This window comes from Callorhinchus milii, unplaced genomic scaffold (genome assembly GCF_018977255.1).
Source record: "Callorhinchus milii isolate IMCB2004 unplaced genomic scaffold, IMCB_Cmil_1.0 Scaffold2, whole genome shotgun sequence".
NCBI classification, from domain to species: Eukaryota; Metazoa; Chordata; class Chondrichthyes; order Chimaeriformes; family Callorhinchidae; genus Callorhinchus; species Callorhinchus milii.
Window position 1 is genome coordinate 9,670,686 of NW_024704743.1, and position 22,880 is coordinate 9,693,565.

The 22,880-nt window shown below is 40.7% G+C and overlaps 1 protein-coding gene across 4 annotated transcripts in view; it reads left to right on the forward strand.

The window, feature by feature from the left end:
* The first annotated feature begins 2,826 nt into the window (after positions 1-2,826).
* Positions 2,827-22,880, forward strand: part of LOC103178641 (cAMP-responsive element modulator) — a 56,553-nt gene continuing 36,499 nt past the window's right edge. For all 4 annotated transcript variants that reach the window (XM_007893488.1, XM_007893487.2, XM_007893489.1 and 1 more), the window contains exons 1-3: positions 2,827-2,963; positions 16,653-16,770; positions 19,245-19,391. In XM_007893488.1, coding sequence (XP_007891679.1) covers positions 16,657-16,770; positions 19,245-19,391 — 261 coding nt within the window. In that variant the 5' untranslated portion in view covers positions 2,827-2,963; positions 16,653-16,656. The remainder of the gene's footprint in view (positions 2,964-16,652; positions 16,771-19,244; positions 19,392-22,880) is intronic.

A 22,880-nucleotide genomic window follows, 5' to 3' on the forward strand; every position in this document is an offset into this window, starting at 1 on the left:
GGTTTCCACCACCCTTTCAGACAATGCATTCCAGATCCGAACAACTCGCTGTGTGAAATAATTTCTCCTCACCTTCCGTTTCTTTTAACAACTATTTTAAATAAATGCTTTTGGGTTACCAACCTACCAACCAGTGGAAATAGTTTCTCCTTGTTCACCCTATCGAATCCCTTCATAATTTTGAAAACTTCTATAAAGTCTCCTCTTAACCTTCTCTGCTCCAAGGAGAATAATCCTAGTTTCTCTAGACTCTTCTGATAACTGAAGTCCCTTATTCCTGGTGAATCTCCTTTGCACTGTCAATGCCTTGACATCCTCCCTAACATGTGGTGCCCAGAAATGAACACAGTATTCTAGCTGAGACCTAACCAGTGTTTTATATAGGTTCATCATAACTTTCTGACTTTTGTTTTCTATGCCCTTATTTATCAAGCCTAGTAGCCCATGTGCTTTTTTAACAGCTTTATCTACGTGTCCTGCCACCTTCAAAGATTTGCTTATATGAACCCCCAGGTCTCTCTGTTCCTTCACCCCTTTTAAGATTCTACCATCAGCTTGTATTGCCTCTCCTCATTCTTCCTCCCAAAATGCACCACTTTGCATTTCTCCACATTAAACTTTGTCTGCCACATGTCTGCCCATTTTACCAGTCTGTCTTTGTCCCCTTTGTCTGCTAGTGCTTCTCACTGTTTACTACTTTTCTAGCATAGTATCATCTGCAAACTTGGAAATTGTACTCCCTATACCCAGGTCATTTATATAGATTTGTGGAGATATGCAAAGTGATGCATTTTAGGAGGAAGAATGAGGAGAGGCAATTAGATAATTATTGGAGGAGGACAAATTTGCAGAGCTCTGGGGAGAGAGAGCGAGGGAGTGGGATTAAATTGGATAGCTCTTTTCAAAGAGCTGGCACAGACCCGATGGGCCAAATGGCCTCCTTCTGTGCTGTATGAAAAAAATAGAAAAGCGGGATTTTAAAGGTGAAGGAATGTCCACCTAATGAATGGTAAACCTTATATTCTGTGCTAAAGGTATAAGGAGCCTCTCCAGGTACAGAAGAATTCAAGCCTTGATTAATTATCCTTAAATTTAACATTGCACCTTATAACATTGAAAGGTTCAAAGCACTTGAAAGAATTTACTTTGAATGTGAGTGTGAATTTCAAAGGTGAACACAGCAGCCAAATTGCACACAGCAACATCCCACAAAGAGCCATATGGTGAATGACCAATTTACCTGGGGGATTTATGTCCAGTACCCTAGAAGCAACTCCCTTCTCTTTGTGAATTGTAATAAATACAATAATCCTTGCATTTGATATAGCGCCTTATCAGGTCTTCAAGACATATCACATCACTTCACAGAATATACGTGAGGGCAGCCAATTGCACACAGCAGTGTCCCACAGACAGTCGTGGAATCAGTGATCAAATTATTTTCATATTTATTTTCTTTTTAAGGGGTTATTACCCACAGAAAAGTGATCTGTCAATCAACTTAACAACCGGGTTCCTACTTATTGCTACTTAGCAGGTTCAATACCCTACCTAGTTTACCTAAACAGAGGCATGTGGAATATCCTGTAGTCAGATGGGAACTTAGTTATTATTATTATTGGCATTGGGGGTGTCAGCCTTAGACTGTTAGCTCAGTCCGCACATGGGACTCAGAAGCAAGAGTGCTACCAAACTGGGCCAAACCGACTGAACAAATTCAATTTATGTAAGTGCCTTTCACATTAGATGAATCGACTTTCACTTTACAGAACTGATGGGAAAGAGGAAATGACCCATCCTTGAGGGAATTAAGCTTCCGCTCATACAAAAGCAATAGCAAACCACTGACTGCTACATAAGTTGTGAGACTAAGAGGGCAAAAAGGAGGAAGTAGTCTCTGAATTGCAATGATTGCAGACCACCAAATCAGGGCGTCCATGTTCTGTTTTTATACAAACCCAAGCTTCTAGACTTGGGTTAATTCAGTTTTGACCGAGTTTACACACAAATATAAAATAATTCAATCCATTGCAGATCCTTTAGTTTAAATAAAGCGGGTTCAATACCCAACATTGGGGATTCCTTAACTTGGGAAAATGCTCACAGGGGCACAGTGAAAGTCACACTCCCTCTAAAACAAGTGAAATGTCAGAGGCTGCTCCACTCTGTGGTAAAGTGTCCATTTTAACTTTCTGTTAAAGATTTTTGATTCTTTTAAAATCTGTTAAATCCAAGTCCCTTCGGCTCCTTTTTTCCTTCTGCTGCTACTGCTGTTCCGGCTGCTGTCACACAGGGTCGGGTCTCTCAGTCAGAGAGATGGTGGGGGTGGGGGGAGAGGAGAGGAAAGGTCCGGTCGAACGAACCACACACCCATCTAGAAAAAAATAGATCGGTATACTTCCGCCCGATTTCTTCAACGCACAAAATGCTCGCTCTGAGGCCTCGGGATGGGGAGACGCCACAGCGGGCAGCACTGCCGCGGACTTCAGTGGTGGCAAAAATGAAGAGACAGAAAAGGCCTGCGCCCGACAGTGCTCTGGTTAAATCTCGCTCTTTGAACTACACATTAATTCATAATAAAAAGGAAACCCGAAACTTCCCATTTCCTCCGCTTCACCTTATATCAATATCCACCAACCAACCAGTCGCCAGCCGCTGGCCCAATGAGATCCGGGCTCAGCGCGATGGGTGAGGGTGGGGGAGCGCGGGAGCCAATGGGAGCTGGCGGCGCGCTCTCGCGAGATGTAGAAGGCCGGTCCGTTGGGAGCATGGGCCAATAGGGCGTCGAGTTGTGGGCGCGGCGGAGGGATCGAGGCGCGCGGGGCGGGTAAGGCGTCCTCGCCTCTTTGAGGGACTGCGGGTGACGCTCTCAGTGTGTTGTTTTGACGTGGCCGCTACGTCTGTGCAGAGCCATCCACTGGCGGCGTCCCGTGAGCGGTGACGAGGCAGACTACGTAAAGGGGGTAAGTGAGTGAGAGCGCAATGGAGACCGCGGCACAACAACAACACACGTACACAAGCAGGCGGGCGGCGGGGGGAAGAGTGTGGAGATAGACAGGACAGGACAAGAGGCAGCAGTCAGTCATTCATCGACATCCTCGCTCACCAACTTCTCTCTTTCCTACCTCATTCCAAACAACTGGTCACCTTTCCTCTCGCTGTTTCTCCCCGCCACCACTAACCACCCAACCCTCTTGCAATGATTTGAACGTGAGGATTGAAAAGAGCCGCCAACCTGGCACAGCCATAAACCAGCTCGGGACAGAGCATGTTCTGTAAAAGGGCAACGGGTGCCGTGCTACAGCCCATGGGGTGTGGGAAGCTGGTGTGATATTAAACAATTTATTTCCCCTTTTTTCAAAAATACAAAGTTGCAAGTGCAACTCAGCTGCTTGTTATTAAAGAGAACACAAACAGGGTTTGGTAAAGGTTGAGTGAGTGACATTAGAGATGAAATTGCTCACCTCCTTCCCATCTTGAAATTCAACAAGGTCTGATGGATGTATAATTTCCCCTTTTCATTTAAATAAAAGATTATATGTAAGAAGTTGAACGCGAATCATTTTCTTGCTGCCACAAGATAATGAAATTGAAAGACGTGCTGGGAAAAAGGATGTGTGTGGGGTGATGCATCCGTGGGATTGATATTGGAATAACATGAATGGGTTTTATTTCTTTTACTTCTCTTCCTAATCGCCCCCCAGACCACAAAAAATAAAATCAGTTCCTGTCTCGAGTAGTTTGTAATACATTTTTATTTTGCAATGAAAACAAAACTTTAGAGGGGGAAATAAGGTCGCTGTCGGCGGTTTTATTGTTTGAACTCTTCGTGGCAGGAGCACATCGGACGACTGATAACGAACAGAAAGGGAGAGGGTGGGTAGTGAGGGTAGGAAGCTCGTTCATTTCCGCGTCTTATTGTAATAAATTACATATGAATTATTATGTAACAAGCGGTTGAAATCTGAGTGGATTTGACAAGTTCTCATTGAAGGATTACACTGAAATGTACGAAACACGCCTCTTGACTGTTCGTTGGTGTCTGGAGGGACTCCCGTTTTGTGCCTTGTGTTTCGGTTCAGTTTGGAGCATTCCCCGGTTTTTTTAACGTAGATGGAATGGAAAGTGCTTTAAAGGAATATATATATATATTTTGGAAAGTCTCTTTCCCCCTCCCCTCCGTTAAATGGCAATAATATAGGGTGCAGGGTAGGGTGCGATATCTTCCTCTCGCTTTAGCCGCCCATTTTTTGTAATGTTAAAGCTCCTGACGTTTGTCCACTTGCGACAACATGATCTGCTGCAGTGTAACAACATGACGTGATCCTGGCTAGACTTTGTCACCGAAAAGACGAGCATGACTGAGGGCAGAGAGAGAGGGAGACAGACGCACACAGAGACGGTCCGGAGCCGGCAGACGGGGAAGTTATTTAGAGAGGGTTTAAAAGGCATCGCCGTTGCTATCATCTCGGGGGGTCGTGAATCGACGAGGAGATCGGCTCCGGGGGTCACATCGCTGCCAGCTCGGCGAGGGGGGCATAAATACGCAGATTTCGGAGAACTAATTGCTGATTTTTAAAAAAAAGAAAAGTGGTGGTTTAGATGGAGTATCGAATTTTGTGGCGTTGTTAATTTTTTTTAAGCAGGACTGCGGATTTTTTTTCCCAAATGGGATTTTTGTGTGTGTCGATGTTTATGTTAATCTGTGCGAAATGCTTCAGCTGTAGTGATCTTAGTTGCTCCGCGTCGGGAGGGTGAAGGTATAAGGTTATTTGTGGCTGTTAGAGGCTGGACTCGGGGTTTAGACTTTTGTTTGGACCCACGTCGAGGGCGCTCGCTCAGGATTTCTAGGCAGATTTCGTTTTAAATGTCTTAAAATTAAGATTTTCGCTTGTCGTTTAAAACAACCATGGGACAGAATTCCGTTGTGGAACGGGTGCAATTATGTTAGTTTGCGTCCTTTTTAAAAAGCGCCTGAATGTTGTTCCCTCTCTCTCTCTCTCTATATATATATGCATATATCTATATATATATATATATATATACATACACTAGAACGAGTTTGTTGAGAAGCGTTTATTTTTAAAATTTGAAAGTAACCGCAGCGCGGGGCGGGTCCTGCCATTGTTTGTAATGTGACTCGCAACACATTTTAAAACAACTTTTGTGCTCCAGATACTTCTGAAATTTTGCGTTCGGGTGAATATTAACTGCGATTGGTTTGATTTAGGTTGTTTTAATTTAGCAGAGAGACCAGATTAAAGGATTGTTTTCCCTTTGGAAGATGAGAAATAAAATGGCGGCGGTTGGAAGTTTCTGGAAATGGCGCAGCGTCTTTGCCGAGTGCAGTTTAGTTTGGCACAGGATCGAGCGGCTGTGTTTGTCGGCATTGCCGGTGCTTCATTTCGCCTTGCCAGCCCGGCGCTGTAAACCGAGGTCCCTACTGGTTGTTCAGGTCGATGTTAAGATCCCTTCACACTATTAGAGAAGAAAAGGGAGTTCCTCTCTCTCAGTGTCCAGGCTAACATTCCCCCACATAAAACTGGTCACTCCTCCATGGCTGTCTTTGGGTCCCACTGGCTGCCAAGTTTCACCCCTGAAATACAGAGTCCAACCGCCGCCATTTTATTTTCTCAACCTCCAAAGCGAAAGTGTATCCTGTGAAGTGCTTTTGAGACATCTTAACTACGCAATAAGGCACTATATTATTTTTATTATTTCTGCAGTGAGGCAGCTTTTAAAGCTGTTGTGAACCTTACCATGACGGAGCCGCAGCCCCCATCAACATCAGAGAGCCCATTTGATTGCTTCATAGTACTCCTGTTGTAATGATTGCTGGAAATATTGCAGACATTTGTCAAGGGTGGTGGCAGGCAGATTATTAAATTGTACTCAGTATTTACATTAATTTGTTCGAACCCACCTCTCAGCAGTACAATCGCTCCTTATTTAAATACCAGTATAGATTTGTAGCCAAGACTTTTATTGCATGTGGTTCACATTTGAAACTATTATTTTTAGGTTCTTTCTGCAAATCGATTTTATGTCTCTCCTTAAATGAGTATAGTTCTGTTTTGACAGTTCCTTATTTAAATCTTCAGACTATCATGAGCTATTTTGCAAGAAATTATTTTTGTTTAAAATGTGTTGCTGTGCATTTCTACTGATGGCATTTTTTAAAACTAGCTATTCTACTTTTCCAAGGTAATTCTTGATTTCCTAGTCCAGTGTTTCTGGATTAAACAGTAATTTAATGCCATTGATGTTATTTTAAAATGTTGCTCTGCAGAATTATTTTAGTAATATGAAATGCAGGCACGATACCATCTTTTCAGATTTTTTTGATTTCCAAGCAAAGTTATCTCCAATGTTCATCTCAAATTTGTAGAGTATTTGTGAACAATAACTCTTGATTGAAGTTTGCCAAAATAATCTTCTATTAAACGCAATGCAAAGCTGGTTTTCTCTGGTATCAAATTTAATTTTGGCCACAAACTAATTAGATATTCTTTACTAATGTATGCAAAATTTGAAAGAATATTTGCAGAAAATTTACAGTTGAACTTCACTCATTTCCTATGATAATCTTTAGTATTTTCATATAGAGAGGCTTATAAACAATAACTTTGATAATGGCCTTTATTTAAATTAAAATTGTAATCAAAACATATGAGAGAAAGTCAAAAACCTGTGAGAAAGTCGTTAGCAGAAAATAAGTGCATCATTTCAAATAATTATTTTTCAGAAAATGTTTTGGTGTTGTGCTTAATTAAATTATAAATATATACTTTTTGAGGGAGGTTTCAGATTCCAGACCATATGGATTTGGTTTGGTATCATGGGTCACTAACATTTCCTTCCTACAAGCTATTTAGTTTTACAGCCAGAGTCATCCAACCATTTAATTTATCCTGCACTTTTCTCCTCTTTCTGGACCTTGCGATTGACCATATAAACCTTGGTGTTTATCTTTTTTTCTTAAAAAAGTTTAGCATGCGTAGATAATTTTTTAAAAAAGTTTATCTAATCTTACGTATGCTAAACTGTGTAGAGCCCTGAAACATAATTGTAATCTTATACTGAAAGTATATTTCTTATTTCATGGACGTGTTGCTTCAGGAGAGAGGTTAGAGATGTTTTCTCCAGAGTTTTACTTTTATGTGTATTGTATATGAATATTTTATATACATTTTATAAGAACCAAAATAGATTGCAAGGGACTGTTCAAGAATGTATTAAATGAGAATATGTTGGAACAGAAATGGCTCTTCTAGCTCATCTTTCTGGTCATTATTAAGGACCCAATCCATTTCATTTCCTTCCTACTTTGGACTAATTGGGATTTTGACTTTAAAGTTTTCTTTCATATAGGTTCACGTTGGACAGTCACTGAATGATGTAGCTGAGATATCCCCTTGCAACTCAAATGTGGCTGATCATTTTTTTCTTATGCAGTATTCACAACATCTTGGAGGTGTGAATAGTATTGGCATATGCAAATATGCTGGAATAGTTGCTGAATAATTGTTGAGTTCCATAATTGTGAATGCCAGGTTAAGCAACGTTTTCTAATTTCAGTTTTTATTGTCTCTTTGTTAAAAATTGTGAAGGATTTTATGAACATAGAAGTAGGCCATTCAGCCCATCGAGCCTGTTTTGCCATGTGATCTGCACCTCAACTCCATTTACTTACCTTTGCTCTCTATACCTTAATACCCTTACCTAACAAAACTCTTATCGACCTCAGTCTCGAAAATTTGAATTGATCCAGCATCCACAGTCTTGTAGAAGAAAGTTCCAGATTTCCACTACCATTTTGTGAAAAACTGCCTCCTGATTTTACTCCTAATGGGCCTAGCTCTAATTCAAAGGTTATGCCTGGATTCTCCCACCAGAGGAAGTAGTTTCTCTGTATCTACCCTATAATTTTTCATTTTAAACACATCAGTTAAATCATTCCTCAACATTTTAAACACAAGGGAATACAAAACACGTTATGCCATCTGTCCCCAGTTAACCCTTTAAGCCCTGGTATAATTCTGGTGAATCCGCGATGTACCGCCTTCAGGGCCAATATATCTTTCCTGTGGTGCAGTGCCCAAAACTGAACTCAGTATTCCCGATGGAGTCTGACGAAAGCTCGGTACAACAGAAGCATAATTTCCTCACCTTTTGTATTCTAGCCCACTTTTGATAAAGGCCAACATGGACACCCAAATCCCTTTGCTCCTCCACAGTTAAGAAAATAAAATTAAGTTAAAATTCCTTCCTACAATCTAACTGAACCTTTTTTGCATCCCTTTCAGTCTTGCACAGTTTTATCCAGCAGAGGGTTTGGTAAACAACTTTTTCCCAAGCCCTCTGCCACTACTTCATATAGCCAGTTACTCGGAGATGTGTTGAAGTGACTCAGGATGAGTGACCTGTTGAAGTTTCCTTCTGACCCAAGTTTTGACTTGATGCCCTTTCCTTGATGAAATGGTTGAAAGTAGAAGCTTACCACTGTGAAGGGTCTCGGTTGTTAATTGATGTAGAACGATTGAACGTTTTGAAAGCCAATCCTGAAATCGTACAAAATTAATTTTGGTTTTACTCTAAATTCAATGCTGCCTGACTTTATGACTGAAAAGCCTTATGACAAATATAACTAATAATATTTCAATGTACAAAAAAATTGTCTGCATTGTATGCCCTGAGTTCTAAGTAATAAAGCACTTTATTAAACAATATTGTAATGCACTTTGTTTGATTTCCTCTCTTGGTATTGGAATGTAGAATATGTGTGAATTTTTGCCTTATAGATTTTCATAGATTCATAGAATGTTACGGCACAGAAGGAGGCTATTCGGCCCATCAAGTCTGTGCCGGCTCTTTGACAGAGCAAGCCTTGTGTCTTACAAACATTCAGGTTGGTAGGAAGCTGAAGATTTTGCATGGGGTGTGGAGTATTTGGGATGTGGGAGGCAATTTCTTCCAGATATTTCTATTTTTGATTGACTTGGATACAATGGATATGTAAGGGGTATTCTATAATATAAAATAATAAGATTTATTTAAGTGGGTTGATATTTTGAAATTTACAGTGACTTGGTGATTGGGTTATGTTATTTGTTTTATGGTTCTAGTTATGTATACTAGTGAAGCTGCACTGCTAGTGCATATGCCACATTGTTACTGCTAAGAACATTTTACCTTTAACTGACTACCTCAAGGTAAGTTAACATAGATTTACATAGAATGTACAGCACAGAAGCAGGCTGTTTGGTACAATTTGTTCACATGAGTTTCCACCCACACCTTATACCCTTCCATTTCCTCCCTTCTATTTTTCTCGCTTCCTCTTAAATGCATTCAATACTATCTGATTCAAACATCGCATTGGGCAGCGATTCTCATTACCGTCTGCTGAAGCAGTTCCTCCTAAATTCTCTTTTGTATCCCTCGTGCTAACTTATACATGTGGTTACATACATCTGGTTACAAACTCTCCAACCACCTATTTATTGCTAATCTTATCAAACCTTTTATAATTTGAACATCTCTATTTAGGTCCTCTTTTAAATGTCTCTTGCAAAAATACACCTAATTTATCCAGTCTATCCTGATAGCTGTAAGCTGCCAGTTCTCGAAAACTACAATTCAGTTTCCTAGGACAAATTCTTTACCGAATCTGATGAGCAATTTTTGATTTTTTTACCCCGAGTAAACCTACACTACTCTTTCCATCGCGGCTGTTCTAAAAATATTTTTTTACATAAGAAATGTTTAAAAAAGCTACAATTTATTACAATAACAAAAATGTATAAATGACAAACCATGTAAGAGTTATAAAAATATACACAGCCCAACTAACTTCTCAGGCCCTTCAGTTCTTAAATCCATGAACTGAACACTGCATATCTTGTACATACTGTGTTCACGGAGGACTGCTCATTGGACTCAGTAAACAATTTGCCCTAGGATATTATGGATTACTGGCCTCCTGGATATGAATCCAGCTCAGATTTATGGATTGCTGTTAATTCATGAAAAGTTTGCTGCTAAACCCCTATCTTTAAATAATTTGGGACGGTTAATATTCCCAAATGTGGGAAGGGTCCACGGTTCTAAATTCTTGCTAATTTATTCTCCAATTGTCTTTTTTTGCCACATATGGCTGATATGAGAAAAATCTAGGTTGGTGGGGAAAATGTTTTTTTGAGGTTGGAATAGAGTGGCGGAACTTTTATTACAACCAAGTTTTCACAGCTGGTGACGTGATTACTTCTCTTATGTTTTGGATCTGGAGTCCATTAAACATGCTTTTCTGCTTTTATAGTCGTGTGCTGAAAAATGTCGATACATTTGGGAGGGGCTTCAACCATACAGAAATAATATCAATGTTTTCACTAAGTGCGTAAATAGAGTCCTGAAACCAGATTAAATTATTAGCAAACACAGAAAGGAACAAGTAAAGCAGGAAGGTATGGACCAAAAAACAGTTGAAGGAAAGGATAGAAAGCACAGATGTTAGAACTGAAGAAAGCAAGGTAGATGTCCATATAAATATATAATAATCCCTGCATTTGATATAGCGCCTTATCCCATCTTCAATACACCTCAAAATGCTTCAAAGAATATACTGTAAAGTGAATTAATTGTATATTTAGCTTAGTGGTTAGAGCACTCGCAAGCAAGAGGACCTGGGTTCGATTCCCTGGGCGAAATGTTGGGCAAGTTTCCTTACTCCACAAGCCTCTGTTTACCTAGCAGTAAGTAGGAACACAGTTGTTAGCCGATTGGCGGATCGCTTTTCTGAGGGTAATAATCTCTTCAAAAAAAATTAATAATTTGGTCACTGTTTGTGGAACATTGCTGTGTGCAATTGGCTGCTGCGTTTCAGCCGCAAAATATAGTCAATTCACTTCATAATAAATTTTGTGAAGTGCTTTGAGACGACTCGAAGTTGTGATAAGGCGCCATATAAAATGCAAGGATTATTATTCTTACATTAAGCGCTCTGAAACACCATCCGGGCACTATATAAATTCACTTTGTTGTATTATTTGGGTGCTACGCGGGAGCCAATTAATCACACCAGTGTCCCACAAACAGTTGTGGGTTGAGTGCCCAAATTATTTATTTATTTATTTATTTTTTGAAGGGAAAGCAATCCGCCAATCGACTAACAACTGGGTTCCTACTTACTGCTAGGTGAACAGATGTGTGGAGTAAGGAAACTTGCCCAATGTTTTGTCCTGGGAATCAAACCCAGGTCCTCTCACTTGCGAGGCGAGTGTTCCAATCACTAAGATACAGGATTCGATAACTTAATATAGACACTATGGCAACTAGCAAGGAGGTGCAATAACTGAAGGAAAATTCACAGCAACAACAACAACAACAACAAGATTCCATTTATAAAGCGCCTTTCACGTCAGGAGGACGTCCCAAGGCGCTGCACAGTTGGGTCATGACCCGAGCAGGGGGGAAATGGTCAGGGTGAGGGGAGGGAAGGGAGGGAGCAAGGAGGGGGGAAATGGTCAGGGTGAGGGGAGGGAAGGGAGGGAGCGAGGAGGGGGAAGAGAGTCGAGAGGGGAGCTGAAGGCTCGGTCAAAGAGAAAGGTTTTGAGACCGGCCTTGAAGGAGGAAAGGGAGGAAGCAAGGCGAAGGCACTGGGGGATGGAGTTCCAGAGCCTGGGGCTGAGAGGCTGAAGGCCCGACCACCGATGGTAGGGCGGTTGGGGCGGGGGACGTGGAGCAGACCAGAGCCAGAGGAACGGAGGCTACGGGCAGGTAGGTAGGGGGATAGTAGGTTGGAGAGGTAGGAGGGAGCAAGGCCGTGAATGGCCTTGTAGGTGAGGATGAGGATCTTGAATTCATTAAAAACAAGTGGTGGTCAGGTGGCCCATTTTGTAGATAAATACTAGGTATTAGGAATAAAATTAGAAATCTGGATTCCTGCTCTTAATTGTGAATGTGTAACATTGGCATCACGAGAATTTGCTGCTCATTGTAGAATGCGGGGGTCAACTTACAGAAAAATAGAATGCTCTGCAGGGTGGAAAGGATGAATGTTCATGATGGAGCACGTGACAAATCAAATGGATGAAACTGCATTGGGTGACAGTAACATGAACACATGTGGATTGCGGTAAGCAATATTAAGGGAGGAAACTTAACTGTTGACGACCAGGTCCAGAAGAACCATTTTGCTCTGAAACTTTTTTCAAATTAGGGAATTTGAAAAAAAAGTGTTTATCGTTTAATACAATGGTTATGGATGACCAGATTATTTGGAGGATTATAATGGGGGTGGGTTGGGGGGAAGGAGCAAAAAAAGGTTCTGGGTGTAATGCTGGACTGCTACATGATCTAGCAAGTCATATATACATGATTCTTCTATAAGAGGTTGATGAGATTATATCTGATATTATGTAACTAGGGAATAGTAGAGTAAATCGCATAGATACAATGAAAGAAAAAAGGTTGAGATCAAACAAGTTCACGCATGGTGCTAGGCCAGACTGACACCTATACCCCATTCCACGTTCATTTCAACAATACAACTACACTGAATCCACCCACTCACAAGGGGAGCTCAGGAATCCAACCCACCTGCCCGACTCATTCCTTCACCCCCTGCTGGCAATTTAAGGAATAAGGTCTGGAACATTTATCTCCAGCAGTTGAGTGATCTACAGAATGGCTGAGCTCATCTTCAATGACCCCTATACCCTATTATAATTGCTATCAGCAATGTAAGTGTGACAGAGTTAGGCTTCCTGTCTGTAACTGGCAATCTGTCCAAACATTTCTTGAATGGGTGGATGTTACTTACACAGATAGTATCACGCAGGAGCCTGTTTCAGTTGTCGATCACTCCCTGTGTGGTGAAATGCTATCTCACGCCGAGATAGAAGTGAGTTATCCAGCTTGAAGATGGGGTCTCCAGTTATGGAATACACACACTGAAGAATTTGCCATCTGTCACTTGTATTGAATGTCGAAGACCTCAACAAGACCACAGGCTCATTTCCTTAAGCCCTTCATTGTAATGGTGCCCGCCCCCCACACACACACCTTTCTTGTACATACAATTCTTCCAGGCGTGGTACCCTGAAGAAGTATACTGTCGGAGTATGGATAAAAGGCAGGTAAACGGGAATGAAATTATTACTCTTTAAAACAGCCAGCACTGATATGATGGGCTTCGTGGCCTTCTGTGCTGCCAATGTCTATGGTTTTAGATCCGGAAGCACTTCAATATTTGAGATAGGAAATGCCATTCTTGGTCAATCAGCTTCAGTGCGAGTGGGCCTAGCACGGGTGGTGGAGTGGGGGTTTCCACCATTCAGGGTAGTCAAAGTTGTTTTTTGTTGGCTGAGGCATATTGATACTTAATTTCCATATATTAAAGGATATCTCATTACTTTTTGCCCATCGAAATATCCTATTTAGATCAGTTTGCAGTTTGTCTGTCGCCTCTCTAGATACTTGATTGGCTCCAATTTCTAGTGCCATCACATCAGTGATCACAACCATAACTTACTACATAAGTAAGCATAAACATTATGTATGTTTATAATAAATAGAATAATTAACAGTATTTCACAGAGACCCCATTGGGTATAGGCCTCCATTGGATTATTTTCTATTAAAGATTATGCTTTCTGTTACTCTCTAACCACCTAGAGACTACTGCCACAACTCTAATTTTTGAGACCTGTGCAAGACATTGTCAAAAGGTTTTTAAAAATCAAGGTAGATTATATCTTCGTCCACTCCCCTAGACTGCTCTAACGTGTCCTCCCAGTGGGGAGGAGTTGGGTTTTGCCATCTGGAGAGGGATGCTTCTCCAGTGGAGGGCATTGTTGGGTTAGGCAGGGTATCTGGCTTGAACTGGAACCTGCGCTCAGTCCCCAGATATTGGCTGCATGATGTCATGGAACCAGAGCTTTGCCACCCAGATCTGATTCCATGGTGGGACCGTGTTCTCTTCACATGTACATGTCTGCCTGGCTTTGACACCCATGCTCTGCTATCCCCAGCAAAACCATGTCTTTTATAAATATATTGGCAACAAACATGATTAATGTAATAATAAGTCCCCTGAAGGATCCAAAAGAGGATATAATATTGAATTACCTAAGGAAATGGATAACTTTATTTGTTAGCATCAGGACTGGCGGAGAGAAATGTCATTCCAAGTGGAAAATGAGGTGAGATTCTAAGTATAATAAATAGTGTAGGTGAAGAGGTTCCAGGCTTAAAGCTTTGTAGTTGGATAAGACACCTGCCCTGTTGGGTGCACACAAGGCTACTTAAGGAAGTAGATGTTGAAATTACTTATTTTCTACAGGATATTTTTGGAGAACATAACATAACATCAATTTACAAAACGGCAAATGATCATGGGAACTACTAGCCCATGAGTGTGCCATCTATTAGAAGATATTGTGAAAGGGAATAATAAAGTACCTGCTGAAATATAGCATTGTAAGAGGGAATCAGAATGGCTTTATGGGAGAGAGGGAGAATGTGAATTGCCAATCTCTTAGAGTTCTTTGAAGAGATAACTGAACTTGGGAAACTCAGGAAATGATAAATGTTCATTTAATGTGGGAAATGCAGTGATGAGATTGGGGAAAAACGAATAGTTAAATAGTATTAATCTACAGGACACAACACCGGCATTAAGGATTTCTGGTTGATGGATCACTGAAACCAACAAGTTTGACAGTAGTAAAGAGAATGGAGCTGAGTTAGGCTGTACAACTAAAGATATAGAACATAAATCTGAGAAAGTGATTGAATATCTACAGAGCACTGTTTTTATTAGTCAGCCCGTACCTGACCATATGGAAACCCATCACAATGGTTGAGTATCCAAACCCAACTGAGCTTCATGCACCCCATTTATTCATGGAAATATTTATTGGAATGGGATGCACAATCTCTCCCTGGAGGGACACATCCTGCTTGCCTAATTCCGGAGATTATTTCTCAATATATAAGATATTGTTTCTCAATATCTTGATTGTGGTAAAATGAGGGCAATTCTATATTGATTATGGTTGTGAGCACATTGAGGCTTGAAATAAGGTTTGTTAAACTGCAGAACATTAAGTGGATTTCAGGAGTCACCTGACTGTCCACGGCTACACAATTATAATTAAACTTTATTACTGATACAAAATACTTTTTAATGTAAAGTTGGCAGTGAGGTAGTTGTATTCTATCCTTTTTAGAAAATGAATCTTGTTTGTTATTCCTGGTGGTACATTCAAGAGAGGGTGAAGTCTGGTTTAAACATTTATCCATGAAGTTTTCATATTTTTCAAAACAAAATTTTATACTGCAGGTTTACATATAAAATTGACTATCCCAATAGGAGGGATGCTAGAGATGCATTGTTACGTTAATAGGCCTTTAGTGAAGCAACATTCAATGTAATATTGTAGTTTCGTAGTTTTTTTCAGGGTTGATCCTTTAAATTAATTTAGCCCTGTAACAACAGTCGCCCACAGTCATGTAGGTTCATCTTTTTTGCAAACAGTAAATAGTAATATATTTAGTAGCATTTGTCCAAAGCAGTGAAACCAAAGCTTTTAACTTATGTGTGCAATTACAGTATTGCTTGTTAGTTAATTCCCTTTGTAAACACGTTTGTACAACTTGGACAGTAAACACGTTTTTCACATCTCAAACAATATACATTTGTTTTGCACAACTTCAAAAATGGACACATTCAGTTCAAGAGGAAACAGCAATGAAAACAGATTACTTGTAACAGTAATTTCTTTGTAAAAACATGAATTTATGCAGCATGCAACCTTGAAAGGTAAATATTGCAAATCTCCTGATTTAGTGATTTGTTAATCCCAAAATAATTTCTAAATATTTGGATTGTAACCTTTATTGTGCAATCTTGTACACTACTTTAATGCAACATTTAAGTGTGATCCTAATTGTAAAATACAAATCCATTATATTGCATTGCAGAGGTTTGTCCTTTGAAACTGAAATATCTTATATGGTAATTGATTTTACTTTCACTTGGCAGCAGCATTGAAATGTTATGCAACTGAAAGCAACATTAGTATTTCTAGAAATGAAAATGTCCACAAAGTCAGAGAAAAAGGAAAGGCAGAGAAGAGCTGGTAAATATGGTACTGTAGTGACAATGTAACTCTTGATGGAAGAAGTTTTAGGATAGCACTGTAACCAATTTATATTTACAAGATGACCCATTATCTGCACTGTTTACATATCATAATCAGTGGACCCAGTTAGTACAGTTTTCTACAGTACTCCCAAATCCCACTTCTTTGCTGTACACCATATAATCTTAATTTGGAAGCCAGTTTTCTACAGTTCTTGAAAACTGACATACAAGTTTAAAGTGAATTTAAGAATTTTTCAATTCTACACAATCTTAAACGTTTAAGACAATTGGCCTTAAAACTAAGACCATGAAGAATTCTGGGTCTCTGCTCTTTACCAATGTGTATTTTACTTTCACAGTCCTTTTGCAGCGTATTTTAGCATATTTTGAATTTCATCTATGTATGAAGAACATAACTTAGTTATTTAGGTTCTGAATATATCTACGTGAATTTTACTATGTGCTTTCTGATGCAAATGTGGTTTCTGTATTGTACATTTTGCAGACAAATGACCATGGAAACAGTTGAAAATCAGCAAGATGGCAATGTAAACGATTCAGTGACAGAATCCATCCAGATACAAACTCAGAATTCTCAGAATCAAATCTCTACCATTGCACAGGTAATCAAACTAATTGTGCCCTGTCCTACACTTAAAATACCCATATTGAATATTGAGTGATTCAAAGTATGAGTCATTTGGCTATTAGCTTGCATCATAAAGGGGCTGCAGCTTTGAAATATTATGAATTGAAAGCATCATTAGTACATCTAGAAATGAAAATGTCCATAAAGTCAGAGACATTTTGTTGAGACAAACAATGGAATGGATCAGAGCCACAACCTTAAATTCTATAAGTAGGATTGAATTTAAAAATTAGCGAATAGTTCCTGAAATACTACCTTCAAAAAATTATCATGGACTATTTACAAATTTTGGATTTTTCCTTGTGCTGGTTCCATAAACATAATTTATTTATGATTCTCTATGATCTAAAACTTGTGCTTTCTTTGCCAGTGTTCCCTGTTGAAGCAAGTGAATCTGTTGGACAGTGATGAATCTTGGTTACAGTAATCTTGTGCTGGATTTAGTGATGCTACATGTCATTTGAAAAGATTTATATTGTGACATGAACTAGCTACACAGCAGCTATTAGACTAACAATAGCTACCCATTTACTTTCCAGAGTCCAAATGTAAGGTAAATACCATTACAGGAAATACTACACATATAACATAAGCATTAAACTAAGAATGTAACAAAATCTGATGCAGGATTAATTTACTCCTTTTAACAACACCCAGTGAACATTCTGTTTTGTTCACAACAGTGTAATGGGATATTTTAATGTCTACCCAATCCACTAGAACAAGCACTTTAAGACGAGATTTAAAGTTTCATTCAAATAATGTATTACTCCACGTGCTTCTGTTCACCTAGCATAAGTAGGAACACTGGTTGTTAGTGAAATGGCGGATCACTTTCTGGGGGTAATCCCTAAAAAAAATTGTCACTCAGTCCACTCAGCGACTGTTTGTGGGGCCCTGCTGTGTGCAGTTGGCTGCTAAGTTTCATCCACAAAATACACAGTCAAACCTGTGAAGCTCTGTGAGACATAATAAAGCACTAGATCGAATGCAAGGATTATTATTATTAATAAAATAGAATATATTTTATTAGAAGAATGCAGCTGAAGTTAACATAATAAAAAAACAAATAGGAAAAATGGCAAGATGAGAAAGCAAATGTGTAATTTTTGAAATAGTTTTCATTAATTTTATTTGAATAGTATTAAATTAGCATTATAATAGCTAGACCTGATGTTTTATGTAGTATTAACATTTTCATTGTTGGAATGGATGACTGGTCAGTTTGGGAGAACAATCATTACTCAGGCCAAGGGTTAAAAACTTGAAATAACTCAGGAAAAGTACTTGGCTATAGTTTCTGGTTCCTTTTGATAATTTTAGAAATATTTAACATATTTCTTACAATTTGTTTTAAAAAAAAAGAAACATTTTAATGTTTGTCCAGGTCTTGGTAGCACACTGTTTTGTGAATACTGTCTCACTTTCTGGTAGTTATTGATAGGATGTCAGCAACATGGTATCCAGTAATTTTAGAATTGAGGTGGCATCTACCAGAAGAGTATGATTTAATGGACAGGAACTTTCCAGCAGAGAATTTGCACTAGCTGTAGAAAAGAATATGATAGTCATAAATTGAGTTTAAATCCATTCCAGACTGTTGTCCTCATTCATTCATTTTAATGGAGAAGGCATTTTAATATTTTCTTCTGTTGTGCTTTTCCCTACCAGTGTCATGGGCACATTTGCAAGTGCTTGTGCTGTTGGAGTGGAGGTCTGCCATTGGTATATTTTTTCCATTCAAGCATACAAAACATATCAACAATGAATGAGATAGTTATTACAATAGAATACAAATACAAATTGACATTTATATAGCACCTTTTACAAGGAGGACTTCCCACAGCAATTAACAGAACTGGCTGGGCATCTAAACTGGGGGTGGGAGCCAAGCGAGGGGAAAGAGGTACATCTCAAGACAGACCTTGAATAACATTATTAGAAGGGAGCAAGTCAGAGGGCTCAGGATGGAGTTCTAAAGATTGGGGGCACGAAGGCTGAAAGTGTGCTTGGTGGGGTGGATAGGGTGGGAGATATGAAGCAGGATGGTGCTGAGCATAAGAAGCGGTCTGGTCAATGGGATATTGGCTATTTTCTAATTCTGATCATTTGTTTAACAGCCTTGAAGATAGTTTGCAGCCAATGATAACTTAGTATACAAAATGTTTACTTTCAGTTTGTTTATTGTGTAATAAACCAGTCTCTAATATTTGAGTAGCTTGGTTATTGTAATCTTAATGTTTGTTTCAGTGTTGGTACGCATTGAAAATCAGAGATATGGGAATCTATAGCAGTGTGCCACATTAATTCAGTACTTTCCAATAGTTTCAGTTCTCAATTGTAATTTTCAGTAAAATCTTTTTCGCATTTCAGATTCTAAAATGATTAAATGCTGTTCAATTATTTATGTAACCTGTGTTTTTAAAAAAATATTTTTTGTTGTTGCAGATATCTATAGCTGGGACTACAGTTTCCTCAGGGTCTCCAGCTGTAACTGTTGTAACATTGCCTTCTGGTCAGACTGTGCAAGTCCAGGGAGTAATCCAAGCTGCACAACCCTCTGTCATTCAGTCACCACAGATACAGACTGTTCAGGTTAGTTATAGTTTTAGAATCATCTAACATTTTCACAAATTTGAATACCTGTATAAAGCCCTTCATGTCCTGCTCTCCCTACCTCAGTGATCTATTAAAATTTCACCAGCCTGTCTGCTTTTTGGGGAGAGAGCAGGTCAGAAAGTTAGGGAGGTGCCAAGGTATGAAGTGATTTGTAGATGAGTGAGAGGATCTTGAAAATTGATCTGTTCTATGATAGGGAGACAGTGAAGCCTGGAGAGGACTGGTGTGATGGGGGTACAAAGTGTGTGGGTGGTTAAGATTACGAGCGGCAGAGTTCTGAATCAGTTGTAGTTTGTGGGTAATGGAGCTGGGAGGTCCAGTGAGGCGGGCTTTGGAGTAGTCGAGGTAGGAGGTAATGACGGTTTCAAGTGCGTTGGGTGTGAGGTATGCTTGGAGACAGGCAATGTGATGAAGGTGGAGGAAAGTGGTCTTGGTTAGGGACCGGATGTGGGGGAGGAAGGACAGCTGGACGTCAAACAGCTGACACCCAGGTTATGTACAGGTTCATTAAGTCTTAGGGAAAGGCCGGAGAGGCTCAGGAGATCAGAGCCGCAGGAGAGAAGACATAATGGGAGCCAAGGAGTATGGCTTCCGTCTTGTCAACGTTCAGCTGCAGGAAGTTTGCGCTATCCAGGCCTTGATGTCTGACAGACATCAGCTTACAGCACATCAGCGGATCTGGAGTCTCAGCTGGATGAGAAGTAGATTTGGGTGCCATCCGCATATATGTGGAGGTTTACTCCATGGTTGACGTCACTGAGAAGGAGCATATCAATAAGGAAAAGGAGGGGGCCAAGGATGGAACTTTGGAGTACATCGCAGGTGACTGTGTGGGGGAGGAAGGAATGTTTTTTTCTGGAGACAAATTCATAGAATCATAGAGGTATACGGCACAGAAGGAGGCCATTTGGCCCATTGTGTTTGTGACGTCTCTTTGAAAAGAGGTATCCAATTCAATCCCACTGCCCCGCTCTTTCCCCATAGCCCTGCAAACTTGTCCTCCCCAATTGATGGTTAAGTAGGACTTGAACCAGGCAAGTGTGGTCCAACTGAGGTGGTAGAGAAGAGGCTGTGGAGAAGGATAGCGTGATCAACTGTGTTGAATGCAGCGGAGAGGCCTAGAAGGACATGGAGGCAGAGGCAGCCCTGGTCATAGAGAGAGAGGTCCTTATTAGTGACTTTGTCGAGCGCTTTCTCTTTGGCTGTAGGCAGGGCAGAACTCAGACTGGAGGGGCTCTAGAAGGGAGTGGAGGGAGAGGTGTGAGCTAAGTTAATTTGCAACAACGCCTTCTAGAACTTTAGCAAGGAAAAGCAAGTAGGAAATGGGCTGGTAGATGGCAAAATTCGAGGGATCAAAGGTGGGTATTTTAGGAGAAGAGGGAATAGCAACAGTTTTGAGGGGGGGAGTAGGACAGAGCCTGGGGAGAGGAACTGTTTAATTGCCCGAAAAGGTATCACTCACTTATTAACTCTGTCTACCTGTCCTTTTATCTAACTGTATACTCTTATCACCTTGCCTCCTCCTTCCCCATCTTTAGACCGCATCTGTAAACATTCCTCTTTGACTCTGCCTATGCTCCCCTCTCTTTCCAGTTCAGCATCAAGCTCCACCACTGTTAAGCGCTCCAAGATGTTCCTGTGTGAAGCATGCTATATAATCGCAAGTTGTTGTTGTTGTACAACAAGCAGCTGTAGTTGTAGAGACTAGTTAACTCAGCACATACCAGGATTTGAATGTTCACTGTTCTTGTCAGTTGGCCTGTACTGCACCGGGCAGTTCCTTTTCCCACTAGAGTATTGAGAAGCTATTTCACCAAATGTTTACACGGAGGTGAGTTGTGGAGAGATGGTAATGAGATTCCTGGAATGATTATTAATTTTCTGAGAGATTTATGAGCGAACACAAATTTGCATAAGTATGAAAGAAAAAAAAATGCAAGAATAGTTCAAGTAGAGATTAGTTCTTCTAGCTTGGATCTCTTCAAAGCCTTGCTCCACCCTACCTCTACAACCCTACTATCCCAGACATTCCTTCTGCTCAGCAACACCGAACTGCTTTATGTACCATTGGTGGGTGAACTTTCAGTTATTCTGTCCCTGTTCTCTGGAACTCCCATCACAGAATACTGGCACCTTGTCCCCCTACCTGTCTGCCTTCAAAATCCACCTTAATGACCACTTTGCCCCTGCATCTTTCTCCCCTTTTCTTTCCCAGCCCCTCCACTTTTTCAAAAAAATTAGTAGCTAATGATGCCACTGTCGTTATTTCCTGAATCGTTACCATAAGATGCTTGGAATAGCTGAGGGGAAAGTTGAAAAAAATGAAAAGTTTCATGAGAAACACAAAAACAAATTCAGTGCAGAAGAGGCCAATCAGTTCATTTCGTCTGTGCTGCTGTATGACATGATTTAATTTAAACTGTTTTCCAGCTCTGTCATATTATAATTTAAATTTAATCCACAACATTAAATTCTCCAATAAGCATAGTTTAATTTAAAATATTTGTTATCTTTAATGAGCTCACAGAACATAGATATCACATCTGAAAGTGATTTGAACTCACAGTCACGGCCACCCACTCGATTTGGTGATCACCCGGGGCCTCAGTGTCTCGGATGTCACTATCACCGACAAGGCCGTCTCCGACCACCACTTCATCTCCTTCACCACCTCCACCCCACTCCCCACCTCCACCAGACCCACCACCATCTTCTACTGCCCCTGGAAGAAGTTACCCCCTCAATCCGTAACCGCTGCCTTGGAGTCCTCTGAACTCCTCTCGCTCTGGCCTTCAACCCTCACCGACCCCTCTTCTGCTCTCACCCTCCTCCACAACACCCTCTCCTCCACACTTGACACTCTTGCCCCTATCACCTCCCGTACTGTCTCCTACTCTCGCTCCTCCCCCTGGTTCACCACCCACCTCCGCTCACTGAAGAGCCAGATGCGGGCCGCTGAACGCACCTGGGTCAAATCTGGCCTAACGGTTCACCGACAAATCTGGCTGGACCTCCTCAAAATCTACCGCTCCACTCTAGCCTCGGCCAAATTGTCCTTCTACTCCAGGATAATCCTGGAGGCGAAGGACAACCCCAGGCTACTGTTCTCTACCACATCCCAACTCCTCCGTCCCCCCCGCCACCCCGCGCAGGTCATCTCCTCCAACCTTCACTGCGAGGAGATGCTGGATTTCCTTGAATCCAAAATCAAGGGAATTCGCTCCGCGGTCACTTCCCCTCCAACATCCACCCACCCCTTCCCTCCCACACTCCGACTCCTACCCATCCTCCCCTACACACTTTCGTACCCGTTTCCCCACCCTCTGTCACCAAACTCATCCTATCCCTGAAACCCACCACCTGCTCCCTTGACCCCATCCCCACTCCACTCCTTATCTCCCAGCTCCACCTCCTTGCCCCACATATCACAGACATCGTCAACCTGTCCCTCTCCTCTGGCTCTAT